Consider the following 20,537-nt stretch of genomic DNA (forward strand, 5'->3'; position numbering starts at 1 on the left):
GGCCCCTGCCAAGCCGATTGTTGGGTGCTGCTGTACCATTGAGTGGGAGTTTCTCGAAGTCAATGCCATCAGCAGCTTTTAGGCCCTGATGGGATGCAGTAGTAATGTTGATAATGCAAGTATCGTGCTCATCAAGTCATAATTAGATGCCACTCAAATGTGCCACTTGTAATAACAGTGTTGATTCCTGTTTTTCTCGGTGACTGCAACTACTAATTAGTTAAGTGGTTTCTGGTTGGCCTGCATTTGCTGCAGATGATTATTACCCCTGAAAAAATGTCAAGGTTAGAGATGTTTCTGGCCATTTAGTGCTGCTTTATGAATTTGAATATTAACATAATAAGAACTTTGGACAGACTTAGGAAGTAATACATTTTTGTATTTAATTTGGAGAGAAATTTTTTCCCCTGAGTTTAATCATAATTGCAGGTTAATTAAGCTTAAATGAAGCAAAAGTAATCTCTCTTTGTGTTATGTGAGCCCAGTGCTTTTTGCCTAACTTTGTTGGGTTTCACATTTGGGTGTCCTTAATTTTTCTTTTTTAAGCCAAACAAATGCCAATAAGTATACATGTCTACAGTTAAGACTGAAATTCTGAGAATTTTCTTTTAACTAGAAATATGGTGAAAGGAATTGGCGTTTTTCTTACTTGATCTTCAAAGTATAATTCAAGTTCTAAATTACTTTGTACCTTTAAATCTCAATTTATATAAACCAGCTACCAAAAAAAAATCACAAAATTACTATTTTTCAGGCATTGGTAAAATATCAAGTAAAATTTTATTTTTCTTCTAATCTTCCTGACAGTCTGTCATGCAAGCAGCAGTTTATTAGCATCTATTTTCATCATTGTATAGTACATAAATCTTGGTGCTATACTTTTCTGCCCTGGAATTTATTAAATAACAGTAACCACTTAGTTACTTATTAATAAAAATTTTGTCACTACTATTGTAATACTTACCTTAGCTAAGCTGCCACATTGTTATTCCAGTTATGAGATCAACTTAAGATTTAAGAAAAAAATTCCAATTAGCTAATTTTCCTTATTAGATCCATATGTTTTATTCTGCTAATAAAAGGAAATCGTGTTTGCCACATTTTATTTATGAGAAGTTCTTTTGTTTAGATTAGTAGACATGTCTATGGTTATGTACACAACTACATAGAAAGCAGACACTTAAAAAATTCTAAATAACTTTCTTAAAATGTGTGTAATAGCAATAAAGCTTCTTAATTATATCTTTTTTCTTTCTACATTCATATTAGTTAAGATTTATCAGGGCAGCATCTTAAACACTTTTTTTCCATAATAGCTAACGGCCTGGCTAGCTGAAGAATTGAAGTATTCTTAATCATGGGACAAGATGTGTGGGCTTCTGGAATAGCTGACTAATCTTTGAATGTTGAGACTCTTTTTCCTTCATTCCTAGTTTCTCACATGGTTATAGAGGAAGTTAATTTTATGCAGAACCATCTTGAAATAGAGAAGACTTGTCGAGAAAGTGCTGAAGCTTTGGCAACAAAGGTGAGACAATTCAAATAAAGGAATTATTTCAACTTGCTTTTCTAAACAGTGTTTTCTATCCTGTTTTGCTTTTCTAGTTTTCTAATCAGTTTTCTACTCCTGTGATGAGGAAGGGGTTGTAAGGTCTCAGAATCCTGGAATATGATTATGTAAATGTCCATCTTCATGCAAAGGTTATTTTGATTGTAAATGGAGCATTTGAATGTGTATTCCAGCATTTGAGCTTTTGGCCTGTAAAAAAATGGTCCCAGAGTAGTCTGTTGAACTGGACGTTCCAAATGTCTATCTATTTGGTTAAAATTCTAACCAAGTTTAAAACTAACCTGATGTGACATGAAAGAGCAGTGAGTGTTTCATGTTTGAATCACATGAGAAAGTCATCCTCAAGCCTCGCGTTTCAGGTGATTATTTGTGAAAGCAAAGTGAGGGATACTAAGGGTGACCTCCAGTGCTCTGCTGATTGCTTCTAGCTGATGAATCTACCAAGAGTGTAATTTTCTATGTTCTATCTCATCAGAAGTACATTATTATTAAAGAATGTTTTTATCTCTGTCTTATGTATTTTGGATTGGGTAAAATGCATCTGAACCACTTCATCAGAAAATGGATTACAGCGATTTCAACCAAATTTCATTAGTAATTCCAGTGTGTTTCTTTCCCCTCTCCCCCTTCACCTACTCCAGAGTATTTCTTTGGATGTACTGAAATTCTACAGATCAATCAATTTATCTATATATCTATCTATTTAATTTGTCTGCATTAGCAGTGTGCTTGCTGGAGGTATTTGCTTAATTGTTTGCATAACAACACTACATTAGAATTCATAAAATATGCAGTCAGAACCTAACTCAGAATATAACTATGTGTATATAACTTCTCTTCTGTTATTTGTCTGAAGAATACATAGCAATACAGGCCATTGCTTTAAAAACAACGATAACATGAGTGCTCTCACATAATTTCTGCTCTGCTACACTTCGCTGAAGTTCACTGGTTTATAACACTGTGTGAATTCTCTCTTCATTTCCTTTATTTCTTCTTTGTAACAAGTAAGAAAAAAATATATATGGAACATACTAGCTGCTCTGAACCTCATAAAGGCTAAGGATGGTCTCTGTAGTTTTTTTTTTTTTTTGTTAACAGTTATTCCTGTTGCTGTGGTACATCCTGACTACCTCTCAGGACTGCCAGAGGTTACGGAAAGCAATGGTTTGGGAGGCAGCATATACAGGTTTTAGTCCTGGTTATGTCATTTTGGGCATATGTGACTTTGGGCAAGTTAGTTCTGTTTCCTGGACTGCCATTGTCTCATCTTAAACGATAGGATAGATTAGAGTTAGAACTGGAGTGAGAATGGGGTGGACTTTTCCTTTTTCATGATTCACTTTAATCAGTGGTTCATATATGGCCTCCTTTAAAAAAAAAAACTATTTCATCCCTCCCCACACACACTTATTTAATGGGTGACTTTGTAGTCACCTCTCTGAGCTACAATGTCTTTTCCTAAATCTCAGAGTTGACCAGGGTTGATTTTTTAAGAATACCCCAGACTCACTGACTCTAGGAGTGTGGCCCAGGCATGTATATGTTGAAAGAGCTGCCAAGTGACTGTTACAGCCATCCCTGGGTATGAACCAGTTTATTATTCTCTAAGGTCATTTTTTTTTTTTCTTTTTGAGGACGATTAGCCCTGAGCTAACATCTGCTGCCAATCCTCCTCTTTTTGCTGAGGAAGACTGGCCCTGAGCTAACATCCGTGCCCCTCTTCCTCTGCTTTATATGTGGGATGCCTGCCGCAGCATGGTTTGCCAAGCGGTGCCATGTCTGCACCCAGGATCCAAACCGGCGAACCCCGGGCCAGGGCCACTGAAGCAGAATGTACGAACTTAACTGCTGCGCCACCGGGCTGGCCCTCCAAGGTCATTTTTACAATTTAGTCTTGACAGTAGGATCCTTAACTTATACAGTTAGTTGTCTATTCTTTAAGAAGCCTTTTTGAAAATGGACATTTGGTTTGTTTTTGAGGATACAATTTGAATTCATGGGGCTTGGAATAAAAAACAAACCAAAAAACCTATTCAAACAAACACAATAGATGTGTTTATTGGATGTGGAAGATACTGTAGTTTGGAATACAAAGTTTGGAGGCTTCGTTATAAATGATAATCGTACGTCCTGATTTAGGTATCAGCTGTCATCTTTTAAAGTAGGCTACATTTTCTGAGCAGCAAACTTTGTGATTTAATTCTTCTTTTTCTAAATCTTCTAAATCTTTCCTAAATCTGCTCTCAAATTAATGACAAATGGAATGTTTAATTCTTATGATGTAATTTGACTGCATAATTTTCTTAAAAGCCAGTGTAGATATTTTGCTAAAATGTGTAAGTTAAACTGATAAATATAGACCAATTATTTAAATTGTGTGGTCCAAGTCTGTTTAACTTGCTTATTTTGCATCTTCAAGTATTCATTACACTGTGCCCAGTAGAAGAGCTATTTAAATTTGAGTGTAGGAGAAGATTCTGTCACTGTAGGGTTATGAAAGATTTATTTTTGCCTTGTGACCTAGAGGGTTCCAGAAAACAAATAGCATGCCATTAACCTTATAACTTGAATATTAATTGCAATTAGCCAAGGTTTGTGAATGCAGAGTTCTCAGAAATGTTCAGTTAGTATGGTCATAAGATCTCACGTACATAAATCTTATATTTCTTCTTTCAAAATATGAAAATGGTATCTCAGAGAAGACTTGAAATTTTCTGTCTCCCTTTTTTTCCGAGTTTGTAACTTTGTTAAATAGAGTAGTTGCGTCACAGCCAGACAGTAGCTGGTGGGTCTGGTGGCCGGTTTGATGGAGATGTTAAACTCTTTTGAGGGAGAACTGTTAACTGTCAGCTTATTAAGTATTATTGTGATAGTGGCTGAGAAGGGATGTATTAAGCACCAGTGGCAAAAATTAGTATTTTCTTTTTCTCGTGAGTGTCTTGGAGGAAGAAAAAAGTGCATAGACTAATACCTTGGTTGAAGAAAACTAGCTAATAAATGGTTTCCAAAGGAAAATTAAACACACAAACTAAACCTCTTTTGTTAGTAGCTAACTTACTGAACTTTTACTATATGTCAGTCATTATACTAAACACTTTTATATAACATCTCATTTAATCTTCGTAAACCTTTTATATGTAATGTCTCATTTGATCTTCATATTATGGGCTAGAGACTATTTTTATCCTTAGTTTGCTGATGAGAAAACTGCTACACTGAAAGGTTAGGTTAGTTCTTGAGGCAGAGACAGAATTTGATTGCAGAGCTGAGTTCTTAACTCTGCTACACTGATTTTATAGAAATGTGTACCACAGCATTGCATTACTCTTATGTCAGTGATTCTTAGCATTGATGTCCGTTAGATTCACCTGGAAAGCTCTGAAAAAGTACTATGCAGTGCCCCACTATCAGAGATTTTGATCTGGCAAGGCTCTGTCCATTGGGATTTTTAAAAGCTCTCTAGAGAGTCTAATGTGCAGAGTTGGAAACTATTAATTTAAATATTTAGAGGCAGAATTACAAATGAAGTCTTGAGTTTTTTCACTTTTTTCTTAAATTATTTTCTTGTCACATTCAGAAAAGATGGCATCATTTGAGAATTGAAGGGTCCTTGAGCTTCTAGTGCCATACTGTAGCATTCATGTTTCAAAGAACCCACAACAGTGTTTACTTAAATTTTCCATCTTAAGGAAGAGGGGTTGGGAAATCATGGGCCTCATATCTTATCCCTGATCCTCTAATGTAGTATAGGAGTTAGAATCTGGAGCTGTGGGCTGGAGACAGGGAATAAAGGACTGTGATTCCCTGCCTAGAGCTCGCCAGCCTTCCCAGGAAGAATCCATGGAAGGGTTCATGGCCATTTCTGAGAGATTCTTCCTGATTGCCCCAGAGAGGTCAGGGAACCCTCTTGTGCTCCAGACCATGCTACTTGGGATATATTTAGATTCCATGTTATTGGGGTAAGAATCAGATCTCCCAGATTGAAATGGGTTGAGCTTTCCTTGAGAGAAGCCCTGAAGAGTCCCGGTTATGATCACAGATAAAGGACCAAAGCCAGACAAATACCAAACTAAACATCTTATTCTGGTGTAAAGTTTGCAGTAGGGAAGGGCAGATAGATTTACCATGAATTATATTTCCATTTGTATTTATTTCCAATGTCAATTATTACATTCATAACTTGTCATAATGGCCGGTGGCCCTTAGTAAAGGTTATGTGTTTGCATTTCTCTATCTTACCTTTTATCCTAGAGAAATCAATCTGCTAAATACTTTCACATACTGAATTAAGGGAAGACCTTTTGCTTTTTAGTCTTGAGAAGAGAAAACATAAGCAAAACCATATCTTCCTTCTGTGGACTTTGGACCAAGTTTAGTCTTCGTGTGTGCTTTGTACTAACATTTATATGCACATAAACACATGAGCTAAGAAGGTAATGGTAGTCGATAACTGTAACTAAAAACCAACTCATTTCTGCGTCAGAGAATAGCAAATACATTAATGAATTATGATTCCTTTTCCTCTGCTAGGAATTAGAACTCTTCTTATAGAGTAATAGAAACATAACTTGAACTTTCTTCTGTTGTGCGTTATTAGAACTCTGTGTACAGTTAGTGGAAACACATCTTGAGCTAGCTTCAAGAAAAGGAAAAAAAGTAGAAATTTGTTAAGAAAAGGCTATTGGAGAATCCCATAGAATCTGTGAGCTGGAAGCATTTCAGGAATGGACTCAAACCCTGTGGTAAACCCTATCTCCATTGCTTTTCTCTGCCTCTCTCTACTGTCAGCTCCATTTTGGCTTTGCTACAGGCTACTTTCCTCTATCCCTCAATTCAGTAGTGGAATGTGGTTGCCAACAGCTTCTCTACATCCAGACACAGGGAAAGAAACTCATCTCTTTGTTCCAGCCTCCAAATTTCTAGAGAAGGGATTCGATTGAGCAAGCTTGGGTCATGTGCCTAACCCCTAGACTAATTAGCTGAGGCCAAAGGAATAGGGTATGCTTAGGAGGAACATGGCTTGTTCCCATAGAAATTACGTGGAACAATGAGGAAGAGTGACAGTGTCCAGAAAAGAGGGAATGCTGGGCAAACAAACATTTAAAAGGTGCTTACAGCACAGCATCCAAAAAAGTATTTGCTTGAAATGAAGTACCTTAATTAAGACTATTAATGACTGTGAATAAGTTGAAACTTGATTTAATCTATGCTGATGTTTTATCTTAATCCTTCTTAATTTCTTATCAGTTGTAAATAGCATTTTCACATGCTGCTGGCTGTAATCCAGGCATCAGGCCTTACTTGAAGTTGTAAGTTTAATATTAACAAGTGTAAATAAAACCTTATTTAATGACTCTTCTTGTTATTTCTTGCTGTGAGTGTTGATGAATATGTAAGACAAAAATACACTTAATTTGTCTATTGTTTAAAAATCCAAGATACTCATTTGACTGCTGTTAAAATAACCATTGTTCTATTTTGCCTTAGCTAAATAAAGAAAATAAAACATTGAAAAGAATCAGCATGTTATATATGGCCAAGCTGGGACCAGGTGTAATAACTGAAGAGATAAATATTGATGATGAAGATTCAACTACAGAGCCAGACGGTGCTGCTGAGACTTGTGTCTCGGTACAGTGTCAGAAGCAAGTCAAAGGTAGGACTCCTGGCCTAATTAGGGAGCATATTTTTGTCTCCTATTAGCATAATGCTTCTCAATCCTGGTTGCAGATTGGAATCACATGAGAACTTTAAAAAATACTGATGCCTGAGTCCTACCTTGAAAAAATTCTCATAAATTGTCCTAGGGAGTAGCCTGGTTGAGAGTCATGATAGGGTATAACATTTGTGCTTTATGATTTATTTTCTTGTTTTGGATTAGGCACTTTTGAAAGCATTGTCTTGACAGAAACAGCCAGTTAGTGTATAAACTTCTTAAGAATGTGGACTTATGTTTTAAGATATTTTTGTTAAGAGAAGGAAAGAATGAATAAAAATATATTTAGTTAACACCTTCTGTTAGTCTAGTTCTCTAGAATCTCTGGAAGATTCCTCGCCAAATTGCTTAGTCTCTGCCCTCAAAGAACTTCCTGTCTGATTCAGGCAGTGAGCTATAAGCAAGATGCAGTATTAAACAACTGTTGGTCAGCAAGTAGTGCTGTAAGGCAAGATCACATGATCCATCTATTAAAAACACATTAATTTATTCATAAAAATATATATACGTTATTAAAGATTAGAAAAGCAGTTTTTGTCTCAAATAACTATTGGGGCATTTTGGCTTATCACACATGTCAAAAGCAATACTGATTAGTTTGTTTGGTAGATAAAACTTCAGTTGGAAGTATAAAGAAAGTCTAAAGAAAAAAGGATAAAGAAAGTCATCTTTACCTGATTCTCCACTCCCTTAACCTAAGGCAAAATAATATTTCTCTACATATTGTGTAATATGTTATAATTAGTATAATTATGTAAATTATAATAATATTAAACTTATTATTCCCCCAAACTGGGAAGGAAGGGAAGTTTGAAGGATTTCCTTGTTTTCATAATTCTCCCTTCTTTTAGGTCTCGAACGGTATGATTTCTTGTTCCATAGCCAGCCAGTGGAGACAGTGATTTTGAAATAAGTCTCTGAGAACTCTTTCAAGTTGGGTTCATGTACAAGTTTGATTTAGTTTATAAATAACCATATATCAGGTTTCTTATTCTTGGAGAAGGGTAAGAATTAAAAACTAAGTTAAAAACTAGGTGGCAGAATCGTAGGCTCGGCCCTAAGTTTAAGTGCCCTCTGCTAATCCATGTATATTTTTTTAACGTTTGAGTGGTAGAAGTAACTTAAGTCTAACACAGAAGCTTTTGCACTTGGTTGCTAATATTTTCATTAAATCCCAGTAGTAAGAAATATGAAGTAAATTAAGAAACAAAACACCCACAACTCTGGAGAGAAAATTACTAGAATTTTTCAAATAGATTATATTTTGAGTCAGTTCAGATAATGTTTAATGGCTATAAATTGACAGCAAGTCAGGATGTTTCTCTTCAAATCAAAATCTCCAAATTATTAACTGCCCAATTGTTTGTGTATATTGTATCGTGATAAGAGCCCATGGCCATTATAAAATAAGAAAGAAATTAGTACAAAGCCTTAACTTGTTTTGATGAAAAGGTAAAAAATTTTACTTCTAAAATGTAAATAGTTTTCTAAAAAATTTTACTTCTAAAATGTAAATAGTATTCTAGATAGAATGCAAAGAAAACATGATCTGGTACATTTAACATAGTGAGATTGCCTGATATGAAATAATTGATAACCGTGGCTATGTAGGGGGACATAGAGGTGAGATTTCCATTGTCCTTTGCTTCTTCATTTTCCTTTTAAATGTTAAATAACCTTGACTATAAGCTGCATGTGCACTAGCGTTTTCAGTTCTTTTGACAAGATTGATTTCTTCTTTTAAAAGTAAGTGTTTTTGTATTGGGTTTTTTTCCCCCTTATTTTTTCTTTAAAAATGCAGAACTTCGAGATCAAATTGTATCTGTTCAGGAGGAAAAGAAGATATTAGCCATTGAACTGGAAAACCTCAAGAGCAAACTCGTAGAAGTAATTGAAGAAGTATGTATCTTAGGCCTGAGAGGCAAGACCTCTAGTGGTTTCAAGGTGTTTGGGCATTAGCTAAGTTAAAAACTTGCTGTTGGAAGCTAATTTCTGATGTGAGAACTATGTACCAATTTTAATCTTCTCTTCTCCCCATTATTTCAGATATACAATAAGGTATAGATAATGCGCTCATGAACATTCATATACTCACTACCTAGCTTAATAAATGAAACACTAAAATAGCATTGACGTGTTCCCTTTTGTCCCTCATATTTCGCTATGTGAAGCAAATTTGTAAGAATGATATGTGCAGTTTAAGTCATACCCTTTATTGCTGCTGGTGAAGAGGATTTTTTCTTCTCCAGTGGATGGCTGGCTCAGTTGAGAAAGACTATCACCCTGTGTACCTCCAACACAGGCCCATATGATAGATGGTAGAATGGTTCAAGTGGGTATTTGGAGAATCTTTCTCTTTTTCCTTTTGAATTATCTTTCAGAGCAGGAGTACATAATTGTCTTTCTTTACATGAGGCTTCAAGGAGCTGCCTTTGCAATCTCCATTTAACTTGTGTCAATGGTTCTCAGATTCTGTAGCCCAGAGCCTCCCAACCCAAGTGCTGTAGCACCTTGATGTCCCTCAGATGGCTTACAAGGATGCCAAGGTATTGATCCCTTCAGTGAGCTGCCTCATCCAGTTACCTCAGTTCCCAGGCACATATTAGTATTTTCTGAAGGGACATAGTGTGAAAAAGGTTGGAAAGCAGTGTTCACCAACCTCCTGGCCCCAGTTGCTTCTACTTATTGTAGCAAAACATCATAATGAATGGGAAGAAGAGCGATGATATTTTGGAAATGGCATTCCTGTTGGAAAGTGTATACCAGTTACTAATTTAAACCAAAAACAAAAATATAGTTTACACTAAAAGAAATCAGTTCATAGACTATTTGGAAGTGCTGATGGATTCAGAGTCCTTTTGAGGACCATTATCTTAATTTGTTTCTTGAGTGTAACCACAGGAGAGAGATAAGAAACATATTTTGATGCACTCTATTCCTCAGTTATGATTATTTATTGATGATTCTCTCCCCTCCCATTTAGAGGTGTCATTGGAAGATTTCAGAAGCTATTTTTATTATGACTACTTCAGACATCTGAAAAGTATAAAAAACAAAATAATGAACATCTGTATGCCTGCTATCTAACTGAATACGTAAAACATTAACATAGTGTTGAAAACCCTGTGTCTGTCTCCCTAATTGCTTTTTCCTTAATGCCTGCCCTGTTTCCCCAAACAAACCACAAAAGCTTTGTTTTCGTCATTCCAATGCGTGTATTTATGTTTTTACTACAGTACATAGTATTCTGAGCATTTTTAAACTATGTAAACGTACATACTTTTTTTATTCAACATAATGCATTTGAGATTTATCCATCCTGAAACATGTAGCTTTATTCTTTTTTTTTTTTTAACTGTCCTATGATATTCTCTTCTCCTATTGATAGATGCCAAAAATTATTTCAGAAATTTAAGCTTTGGTGGGGGAAGACTTTCATATGTATTTTATTTAAGCCAAAAGTCTTCAGAGTTGAAAGTATTTTTTATTTTAAAAATTCATGTATGCTTTGCTTAAGCCAAATGTCATCAACGTTTAAAATGAATACCAAAATTGAGTATTAGATCTCTGACTGAATGATTCATGTATTTTCTGGGTATTCTTTGGTTGTATTTTTGCATTAAAAATATCAATTATTTACATTGGGCAGCTAGAACACGTCCATGTTTAAGGACCAATGCCAATGCCATTTGGAATATGTAAATAGGTTCTCTACCAAATGTACATTCCAACTTAAAGAGCCACCATTGAGGCTGTAAGAAGCGCTTTAATAAAAGCCTAACACAGTGAAGCCAATTACTGGTTTAAATTGTAACTTCATTTGAAAGTTGAATAGCAATTTGAGTATCACACATCGCCATATGTCATGTTATAATTTTGGGTGTTTTCTCCCCTCAAAATCTCACATTTTTAGGTAAATAAAGTTAAACAAGAAAAAGATGTTTTAAATTCAGAAGTTCTTGAACAGAGAAAAGTCTTAGAAAAATGCAATCGAGGTATGTGTTTCCAGTCTCTTTTCTCAAATACATACGTAGTTTTATTTTGTTTACATGTATTTTATGTTGTTTTATACCTGTGCCTGAAGGTTCTTGTAGCAAGAATCTTCTCCTTTGTTGTGTTTTCCTAACTTGTAGCAATGAATTGCTCTCATTCCTGTTATTTTATCGCCCATCTTAGAGTCCTGGATATTTAAAAGTGCTTTCACTTGGGGAACTCATACCCCACTCATTTTGAAACTTCAAACCTAAATACTATTATGTCCTACATATATCCTGGGACCACGGCCATATGGGCCATCCCCTCAGTGTCTGTATATTTGGTAGGTTGTGTAGTAAACCTCTCTTCAATCCAGGAGAGATTAGGATATCTACATAAATACGTGCCACATGGTATGATAAAATTTTAAATTAAGAGGATGTGGAAAATAGGACAAAGGGAAAGGAAGAGTGTATATTGATTTACAAAGTGCATACTTTCTCCAGGGTCTTGCGCATTTCCTACGTGTGTGCCTGAAATCTGGCTGTGAGCTAGCCTAGGGGCCAGTGTAACGAGAGATGCATGATCACCGATATGAATCACATAAAAATGAATCTCTCCATCAGGAGAAGCAGACTTGGTCTCATAGTGAGAAGGAAATTTCCCCAAAGGCTACTTTTAGAGAAAACTTTGTAATTTGATCCTACCATCCTTGTGGTAAAACACAGCATCAAGTCTCATGGGGCTCCTTCTGTCCCCTGGTTTAAGACGAGGGAATGATGCCAGAGTACAGTTCTGCGAACATAATTCTAAGAAAGGTGACTTATATGCTTTTTTTCTCCCTCAGCCATTCTCTTTCCTAGTTCAGAAGCTGCAACAGTAGAAGGAAATCTTCCAGACCCAGGGCCTTCCCTGTTGTTACTGGTTACGGTTCTCCATCTTTGCATCATTCATGTATTGAGATTTTTAAGTAGATAAAGGACCTTGTAGTTAAGTGTGGGAGATGCACTAGATTATAACATTTCCTCAACTCTTTCTACATTTAAGAAGACAGAAGTGGTGTAGAAGAATTTTTGGTCTTGATGCCCTGTGCTAGTAACAGAGGGTTCTGTAAAGGTTAATCCGTGGTTCTTGCCTTCAGAGAGCCCCTTATCGAGGAGGAGAGAGAGATTATATAAATAAATACATGACGAGGACTAACCTAATTTCTTTCAGAATCCAAGTAAAAAGGGCCAGGACATGTCAAAATTCACTTTTTTATTATAGTGTTCTGGACATAGAAACTAGAGTCAATTATCTTGCCCGAGGCTTCAGATAGTCATTGTCTTCTTTGTTTTCATCATGAAATTTCTTTTTTTAATAGGTTTGAAAATCATTTAGCTCTCAGGGACCTATAATTCACATCACAAACCACCACTTATATTGCTTTACTTGAGTAAGACTATTAGTCTTTCCTCTGAGGAGGCAGTCAGTAGATTTACAGTACAGAGTTTGAAATTCTATGTTATTACTCAGCAAACCAGTCCTTAGTCAGTTAGGACTGAAGTGCCCTGGTGGAACATTGTATGAAAACAGCCATTAAGAGAGCCTTTTAAAAGATTTTATTGATATGACTCAGCTCAGAATTGAAAGTGCTGGCCAGAAGCAGATGGAGAGGCTAGAGTGATATCTACCTCTGTTGTGCCTAATTTGTAATGGCGTCATCACTCCCTCTGTGCTGTCTGTATCATTATTTAACAAAGTAGGCCACAAAATGTCAAAAAAGTAGCAAAGAATTCGTATTGCTTTTATTTGACAGGACTTTCTCTTTGACAGTGTCTGTCCGACAGTGGTTCTTTAATTCAAAGCTCTGACTCTGGGCCTGGATCCAAAGCTGTTTCTCTTCTTTGTAAACGTGGGAACCCTTGAAAATAACTTACGTATTTTTTTCTCTTTATTTATAAAAGCATAATATACTTTTTTTGGTGGAAAGTATAGAATCATATAGAGAAAGGAAAAAAATCTCAACCTTTACAGTCCAGAGATAAGCACCACTAACATTTCAGTGTATATTCTTCCAATCTTAAACCCTATATATACATTAAATTATTTATTAAATGTGTTTATAATATATATGGAAGACAAAGAAAATACCAGCAGAAGAAATATAAATATCTTTTTAGCCATTGGTACCTTACAAGCCCCTGAACATCCCTCTCTAGTCATACTCCTCCCTTGGATTTTTATCATTTCTTTTATTTACAGTTTTGCCAGATACTTATATATACCTAAACAGCATACTGTTTAATTTTGGGTGTTTTTGAACTTTATATAAATGATAACATTTTGCACATGTCCTTCTGCAACTTTCTATGTTTGTGAGGTTCGTCTGTGTAGGAGAGCATTGCTGTGGTGCGTTTATTTTCACTGCTGTGTAACATTTAATTCAATGTCTATACCAGAATTCATTTATCCAGTATGCTGTTGGTGGACGTTTGAGTTTTTTCCAGTTTTTTGCTGACCTAAGTTAGGCTGTTATGAAAATTCTTATGCGTGTCTCTTGGTGTACATGTCTGAGAGTTTCATGAAGATATATGCCAAAGGTAAAATTTTATCTTTAGTTTTACTACATAATGCCAAATTACTTTTTAAGTAGATCTGTAAGTTTACACTCATGTAACCAGTGTATTAGTTCCCAATGTTCTGTATCCTCTTCAAGCTTTATATGGTATACTTCTTAATTTTTGCCTGTTGAATCTTTGGTTAGTATAAAAAAGTATCTGAGTTTTTACTTTTCATTTCCCTGATTACTAATGATGATGAGTATCTTTCCACATGTTTTTTGGCCTTTCACATGTTTCCTCTTCTGTGAAATACGTTGTTGGTGTGTTTTGTATGTGGCTTTTAAAAAATAAAAGTGAACTAATTTCTAAAAAATTTATCATAAATGTCTTTCCGTTAAGTAAATATGCTTCTTCAATATAATTTTGATGGCATAATAATATTTCCTGTACATACCATATTTTACTGATCCTTCAATGTTAGACCATCTAGATTATTTCACTCTTTTTGGCAATGATGCAGAGAGAGCATCCTTGCATATGTTCATGAGAATAAATACCTTCCTGGAAGTGGAATTGAGTCAGAGACTATGAATAGTTTTAGATTTTTGACTCACATTGCAACTTGCCCCCAAAAAGATTTTATCAATTTATATTCTAACGAGCAATGGATGAGGGTGCTTGTATGTCTGTTGAAAGAATCTTTTCAACACTATTTTCCATCCATAGTCCTGATAATCTGTGTGACATATCATCCATTTTCTATTCCTTGTCGTCTTCAGTGTCCATGCTAGCAGTAGAAGAGTATGAGGAAATGCAAGTAAACTTGGAACTGGAGAAGGACCTTCGAAAGAAAGCAGAGTCATTTGCACAAGAGGTAAGTATCTTGCAGGGACCTTGTTTTTTATTTTTTTAAAAACTTTGCAGATGACAAAATATTTTTTGAGGTTGAATAGAACTTGTTACTTTGATTAAGGATCCGCTGATTTAGAGAGGAGGCTATGGACTAGTATCCAGTTACTGAACTTGGTGTCTGAAGATCTGGGCTCAGATTTTGTGCACTGCAGTCAGTTACTAGTTGTCTCGCCTTAGAGCAGTCCCTTAGCCTCCTAGGGCTTCACTTTCACCATCTGTTAAATGGGTGATGATACCAGTCTAACCAAGAGGATTTTAGAGACAAATGGCACGATTTTAAAAAGTCTTTTGTAAACTATAAAATGCTGTATAGGGGAAAGGAACTATATTTAGGGATACCCATAACTTGTCATGGAAAGTCCAGCTTGAACACAAGATTTTTGTATGTTTCAAGTAGCCTTAAGAATCTGGGTTACGTCTCCATCTGCCATCTCGAATAACAGTATTGTGGTATTAGTATTTCTCTTCAGCTTCTATACAGTGCTCTCGTGTGAGCTGATTCTTCCACTTGCTGTGGAACATTGCCATGTTGTACATCCATTATCTCAGCCTTTCACCAGAGTAATGAGTTTCCTCTCATGTTAGAGATAAGCTTTGAGCTTCTTGTGTTCTGGCTTACCTTTGTGGACATGTAGTCACTGGGTATTCTCTGGCTCTGGGACTGGTTTCCAGGAAAATGATGAGACGCCAGTTGGCTGAACCGTCACAACTCATGGAAGTGGAACTGATCCGCATGAGATTTTCATCACGTATAAAAATTCTGAATCTGTATGCATACTGAAGGTTGAAGGAAAGTAGCTAAGGGAAGGTAAAACATTCTTAGGTGGAAGTATTCAAGGTGTGGAAGGAAGACAAAGCATGGGGTTATGGGAATGACATTTGAAACTCAAGGTACGCTTTTGTGCAGGAGTCTTTCTGTGCTTGAATGTAGCTGTGTAGCAAAGAACTTTACAAAAGGTTTACTCCAAGAAGATCTGATTTGAAATCTTAGGATTCATTTCATCCAGAGAGTTTAATGAAAGGTGAGTAAATACTGTTCCCTTATTGCTTGGAATAAAGAAGAAAGAACTGAGGTGTGTCAGAGCCCTTTGGAAAAAGCTGCAGCAATGTAAATAATGGAACGGAATAAACAGTTGAGGGGGAGGGAGAGTGGAGATGATGTGAAGACAACTCTATTGCAAAACTGAAAAGATTGACCAACTTTGACCCAAATGCCAGGGTTTTAATTTGAGAGACATTTTCAGTTCTCCATCTGTTGTTTGTAGAATGATGTTAAAATACAAAGCAGCTCAAAGAAAAACTTGAAGGCCATGTAGTGGCATAGGAGATAGACGGGAGAAGCAAGATTCCACTTAGAAAATGAAAATGAATGGTTTCCTCTGCCATTCACTTGGTAGTGGTTAGTGGAAACAATCATGCTGACAGATTAGCCCAGAAAGAGGAGATAGAAGTTTGAGGAAGGAAAGCAAGAGCTCTGGCACTTATGTTACTGGTAGCATAAATATTTGCAAGGGTGCTCAGTAATTTCACAGTATTTAAGTTTGATCTACACAATAGTGAGAAGAAAACGATTTTTTAAAATAAAGCTGGATTAAAACCAGTATATCTTCCCGTTTGCATGGTTTACAAATTCGCAGGTTTTCAACAGATAACTACTGCTAAAAGGTATATGACTTGGGTTAATAAGAGAAGTATCCCTCTGGAGCCAGCCCAGTGGCAGAGTGGTTAAGTTCGTGTGCTCCACTTTGGGGTTTGCAGGTTCGGATCCTGGGCATGGACCTGGCACCGCTTGTCAAGCCACACTGTGGTGGCATCCAACATAAAATAGAGGAAGATTGGCACAGCTGTTAGCTCAGGGACAATCTTCCTCACACACACAAATAAGAGAAGTACCCCTCTTTTACATTTTGTTTCTTAGTCCAGCCAGCAAACGGGTTAAGCCAGACACTGTGCTGATAGTGGGAATATCATGGTGAAGGAAGCAAATAGGATCCCTGTCCTTGTGGAGCTTACAGTCTAAAGCCTTAGAAATCAAATTTTTTTTTTTTTAAAGATTTTATTTTTTCCTTTTTCTCCCCAAAGCCCCCGGTACATAGTTGTATATTCTTCGTTGTGGGTTCTTCTAGTTGTGGTATGTGGGACGCTGCCTCAGCGTGGTTTGATGAGCAGTGCCATGTCCGCGCCCAGGATTCGAACCAACGAAACGCTGGGCCGCCTGAAGCGGAGCGCGCGAACTTAACCACTTGGCCACGGGGCCAGCCCCCTTAGAAATCAATTTTTAAAGTTAATTTACTTTATATTTTTTATAACAAAAGGACTATATATGCCTTGTAAAAAATACAGTCAGTTCTCAAATGTGTAAAGTAAAAATCGAAAGTTTCTCCTCCACTCCTACTCCCACTTGTCCATTTAAAGAACAAAAACCAAAACATGATCCCCCTCAACAAGGAAGAAACAGCCAGTTGTCTTCATAAGTATGTTAGGTTTTTGTATTTCTTCTACATAATTTCAATTTTAAATGACTTTCCTCTATTTTTTTAGTATATTTGTGTTAATATTCAGTAAGTTTTTCTTTTCTTTTTTCTTTTTATTTACTTTTTATTATTTTATTTTATTTTATTTTTTTTTTGAGGAAGATTAGCCCTGAGCTAACTTCTGCCACTAATCCTCCTCTTTTTGTTGAGGAAAACTGGCCCTGAGCTAACATCCATGCCCATCTTCCTCTACTTTATATGTGGGGCGCCTGCCACAGCATGGCTTGCCAAGCAGTGTATAGGTCCACACCCGAGATCCAAACCAGTGAACCCCAGGCTGACGAAGCAGAACATGCAAGCTTAACCACTGCACCACTGGGCTGGCCCCTTTCTTTTCTTTTTTAAAGGTGTGGATACCTTGTTCAATATGTAGTTCCAGTGTACTGTGAGAGTATTATGTAATCAATTCTTTTTTCTTTCCAAACAACTCAGATGATATTTTCATGTTGTTTGGAGAGAATGAATTATATATTAATGACAAAAGATTTTCTTCTCATTCTTTGAAATGAGTTATGAAATTTCTCTGAAATTCTGGTACATGTGATATTATTTGTCTATTAATAGAACAGCTTCATAACTCTGACCAACAAGTTCTTACTGTAGCTAAAAACCAGATTTATTAGCATTTTGGTACTGAATTTTCTTTAGATACATCTTTGGAAAGGCATTATGTAGGATATTTTATTTTAGTGTCTTAAAGTCTAGGAAAGGCAGTCTAATGAGTAATTTTTTTCACGTTACCGTTGTTATTTAAAGGAATTTCTTTTCTATCTGTTCTTTTCATCTTATTACTATTTAGAGATTGTTACTGGGTTTTGCAAAAGAAAATTCACATTTATTAATGTTCCTAAGACATAGTCTTTACTCTTTTCTCTCTAAAATAGCAAAATTGAGATAATTTTTAATCATGTAAGCAAGTTTTCCGGAGTGCTGCATGGAAAAGGGGAACTATCCTTTTTCCCCGAGAGAACCAAAGCGCAGAGAATTGGTGCAGTGAGTGGCATCTCCACCCTCCGCGTTGATGCCAGCTTGTGCCCTGCGTTGTTTTACTGCTGAGGTCACTGCCCACTGCCTGCCTCCTCTCTGCCTGCTCCTGGCCGCCGAGCACTCTTGGTGTAAGGCCTCGCTTGCTGGAAAGCCAGAGAACCTCACTTACTTCAGCAGCTATTAGCAAGCCTTTCATGTTGACTCTGAGGTATTTCCTAAGACACCAGCAAGGGACCCCAACCAGTTAACTGTTAAGAGAGAAAAATATATAAAAAAGAAATTACTGTAATAATAATACTAACCCGAAATAACTCATTTCGGTTATACCATTGGTCTAAAATTAAGATACTGGGGCCCGCCCTGTGGCTGAGTGGTTAAGTTAGGGCACTCCGCTTCAGTGGCCCAAGGTTTCTCTGGTTTGGATCCTGGGCGCAGACCTAGCACCACTCATCAAGCCGTGCTGAGGCAGCGTCCCACACAGCAGAGCCAGAGGGCCTACAACTGGAATATACAGCTATGTACTGGAGGGGGAGCTTTGGGGAGAAGAAGAAACAAAGAAAGTGAAACAAAAGATTAGCAACAGATGTTAGCTCAGGTGCCAATCTTTACAAAAAAAAAAATTTAAGATGCTGTGATGAATATTGATTACCCTTCCCTAGTATGTTGACACCTCTGGTCTCACATTTCGGTAGCCTGGCACTCTGCACATGCACACACGTGTTCATTCACGCTGTCTCTATACCTCTCCTTCTTACACTGAAAGAGGAGTCAGCTGGAAGAAGAATGTAAATTTCACTTTAAAATGCTGTTAAGAGTCTGAAAATGTAAAGTCTACTATAAAATGGGACTAATTTTGGAGTTTGTAAAACATTTCATGCTTGGAGTCACCCATTGGCTAACTTCTGTAGGGTATTAGGAAAAGGAATAACAGGCGAATAGAAAATAATGTTGTTTCACTCATGTAAAGTTGTGAAGGTTAAATGAATCATGTATGTAAATTGCTTAATAAAGTGCTCAATAAATATTAATATACCTTTTCCCTTCTTTTTATCCTCCTACTGTTAACTACTTTCATTACTAGGGAAAAACTAATCTGTTTAAAACAAAACATTGGGTCTAATACACAGCAGAGAAAGGAGGTTACCCAGGTAGTTAAGAGCTTGGGTTTGTAAATCAGTCAGATCGGGGTTTAAATCCTGGTTTTGCCACTTATATGTGTCCTTAGGAAAGTTGCTTAACCCCTCTGAGCCTCAGTTACCTTATTAGTGAAAATAGGATAGTAATAGTATCTACTTGACCATGTTATTCTAAGGATCAGGTGATATGATATGTGTAAAATGATTACCACCATATCTATTACATAATGTTTAGTGCACTTCAGCTATTCGTAGTAGAAACATTTAACTCGTAGGATTGATTTAAGGATTAAAATGATGTGTATAAAAAATTTAATAGAGTACGTGGCACAAGATAAGTTCTTGATAAATATTAGCTACTACTGTTAGTGTTAATGTATTTTAAAGCAGTTATAAAATATTAAAAACCGAAGTATAGGACTAAGTGATTGTATGTATACCTTGTTGGGGTAACGGTACTGGAGATTGTATGAAACTTATGAATGAATGAAATAGCCGTCATTCATTCCGAAACTGTTATACTATACAATTCAGAAATCGCCTTTAACTTCTTAATAAAAGCTCCACATCCTTTCCTTTTGCTCAAGTTTCAGTTGAGGAGATATGTGAGGTTGATCGGTATATACGTTTTTGTAATTAACTTTTGCAGATGTTCATTGAACAAAACAAGCTCAAGAGACAAAGCTACCTTCTGCTCCAGAACTCTGCTCCTGACCAACAGCTTTTGAAAGCTTTAGATGAAAATGCAAAACTCACCCAGCTCCTTGAAGAAGAGAGAATTCAACATCAGCAAAAGGTAACAGATTTTCTTCTGGAGTCTTAATACACACACACACACACACACACATTCAGAATGAGAGGAGTCAGTTCAGTCACTTACAGTTCCATATTTTGCCTAAGTTACTAAGTCTTTCCAGTCTCTTCACCTTTTAGAAAAAAATAACTGTCAAAGGAACTTAGTGTGTGAAATTTATAGTGCGCTATTGTAGACTTTATAGTGATCTTTAAACTGTCCAAAAGGTCAGAAGAAGTGAGGGAAAGAGAGAAAACTCAAAAAGAGCTTGGATAATGCACATAATGCCCAGTTTGGAAACCTGTGAATTCATTGTGTTTTTTGGAGACTGCATACACTAGGAGAATGTATTAGTCTCAGAGAGCGTG

General features: G+C 36.4%; 1 protein-coding gene across 7 annotated transcripts in view; it reads left to right on the plus strand.

The window, feature by feature from the left end:
• SHTN1 (shootin 1) overlaps window positions 1-20,537 on the plus strand; it is a 98,277-nt gene that overhangs the window by 32,212 nt on the left and 45,528 nt on the right. For all 7 annotated transcript variants that reach the window (XR_011532660.1, XR_011532680.1, XR_011532677.1 and 4 more), the window contains 6 exons: window positions 1,434-1,528; window positions 7,061-7,229; window positions 9,091-9,188; window positions 11,203-11,284; window positions 14,587-14,681; window positions 20,026-20,172. Coding sequence is in view for 3 of the 7 variants with exons in the window: in XM_008514524.2 (XP_008512746.1) it covers window positions 1,434-1,528; window positions 7,061-7,229; window positions 9,091-9,188; window positions 11,203-11,284; window positions 14,587-14,681; window positions 20,026-20,172 (686 nt within the window). In the remaining 4 variants the exon portion in view is untranslated. The remainder of the gene's footprint in view (window positions 1-1,433; window positions 1,529-7,060; window positions 7,230-9,090; window positions 9,189-11,202; window positions 11,285-14,586; window positions 14,682-20,025; window positions 20,173-20,537) is intronic.

The sequence above is a fragment of the Equus przewalskii genome, chromosome 1, assembly GCF_037783145.1.
Source record: "Equus przewalskii isolate Varuska chromosome 1, EquPr2, whole genome shotgun sequence".
In the NCBI taxonomy this organism is placed as follows: Eukaryota; Metazoa; Chordata; class Mammalia; order Perissodactyla; family Equidae; genus Equus; species Equus przewalskii.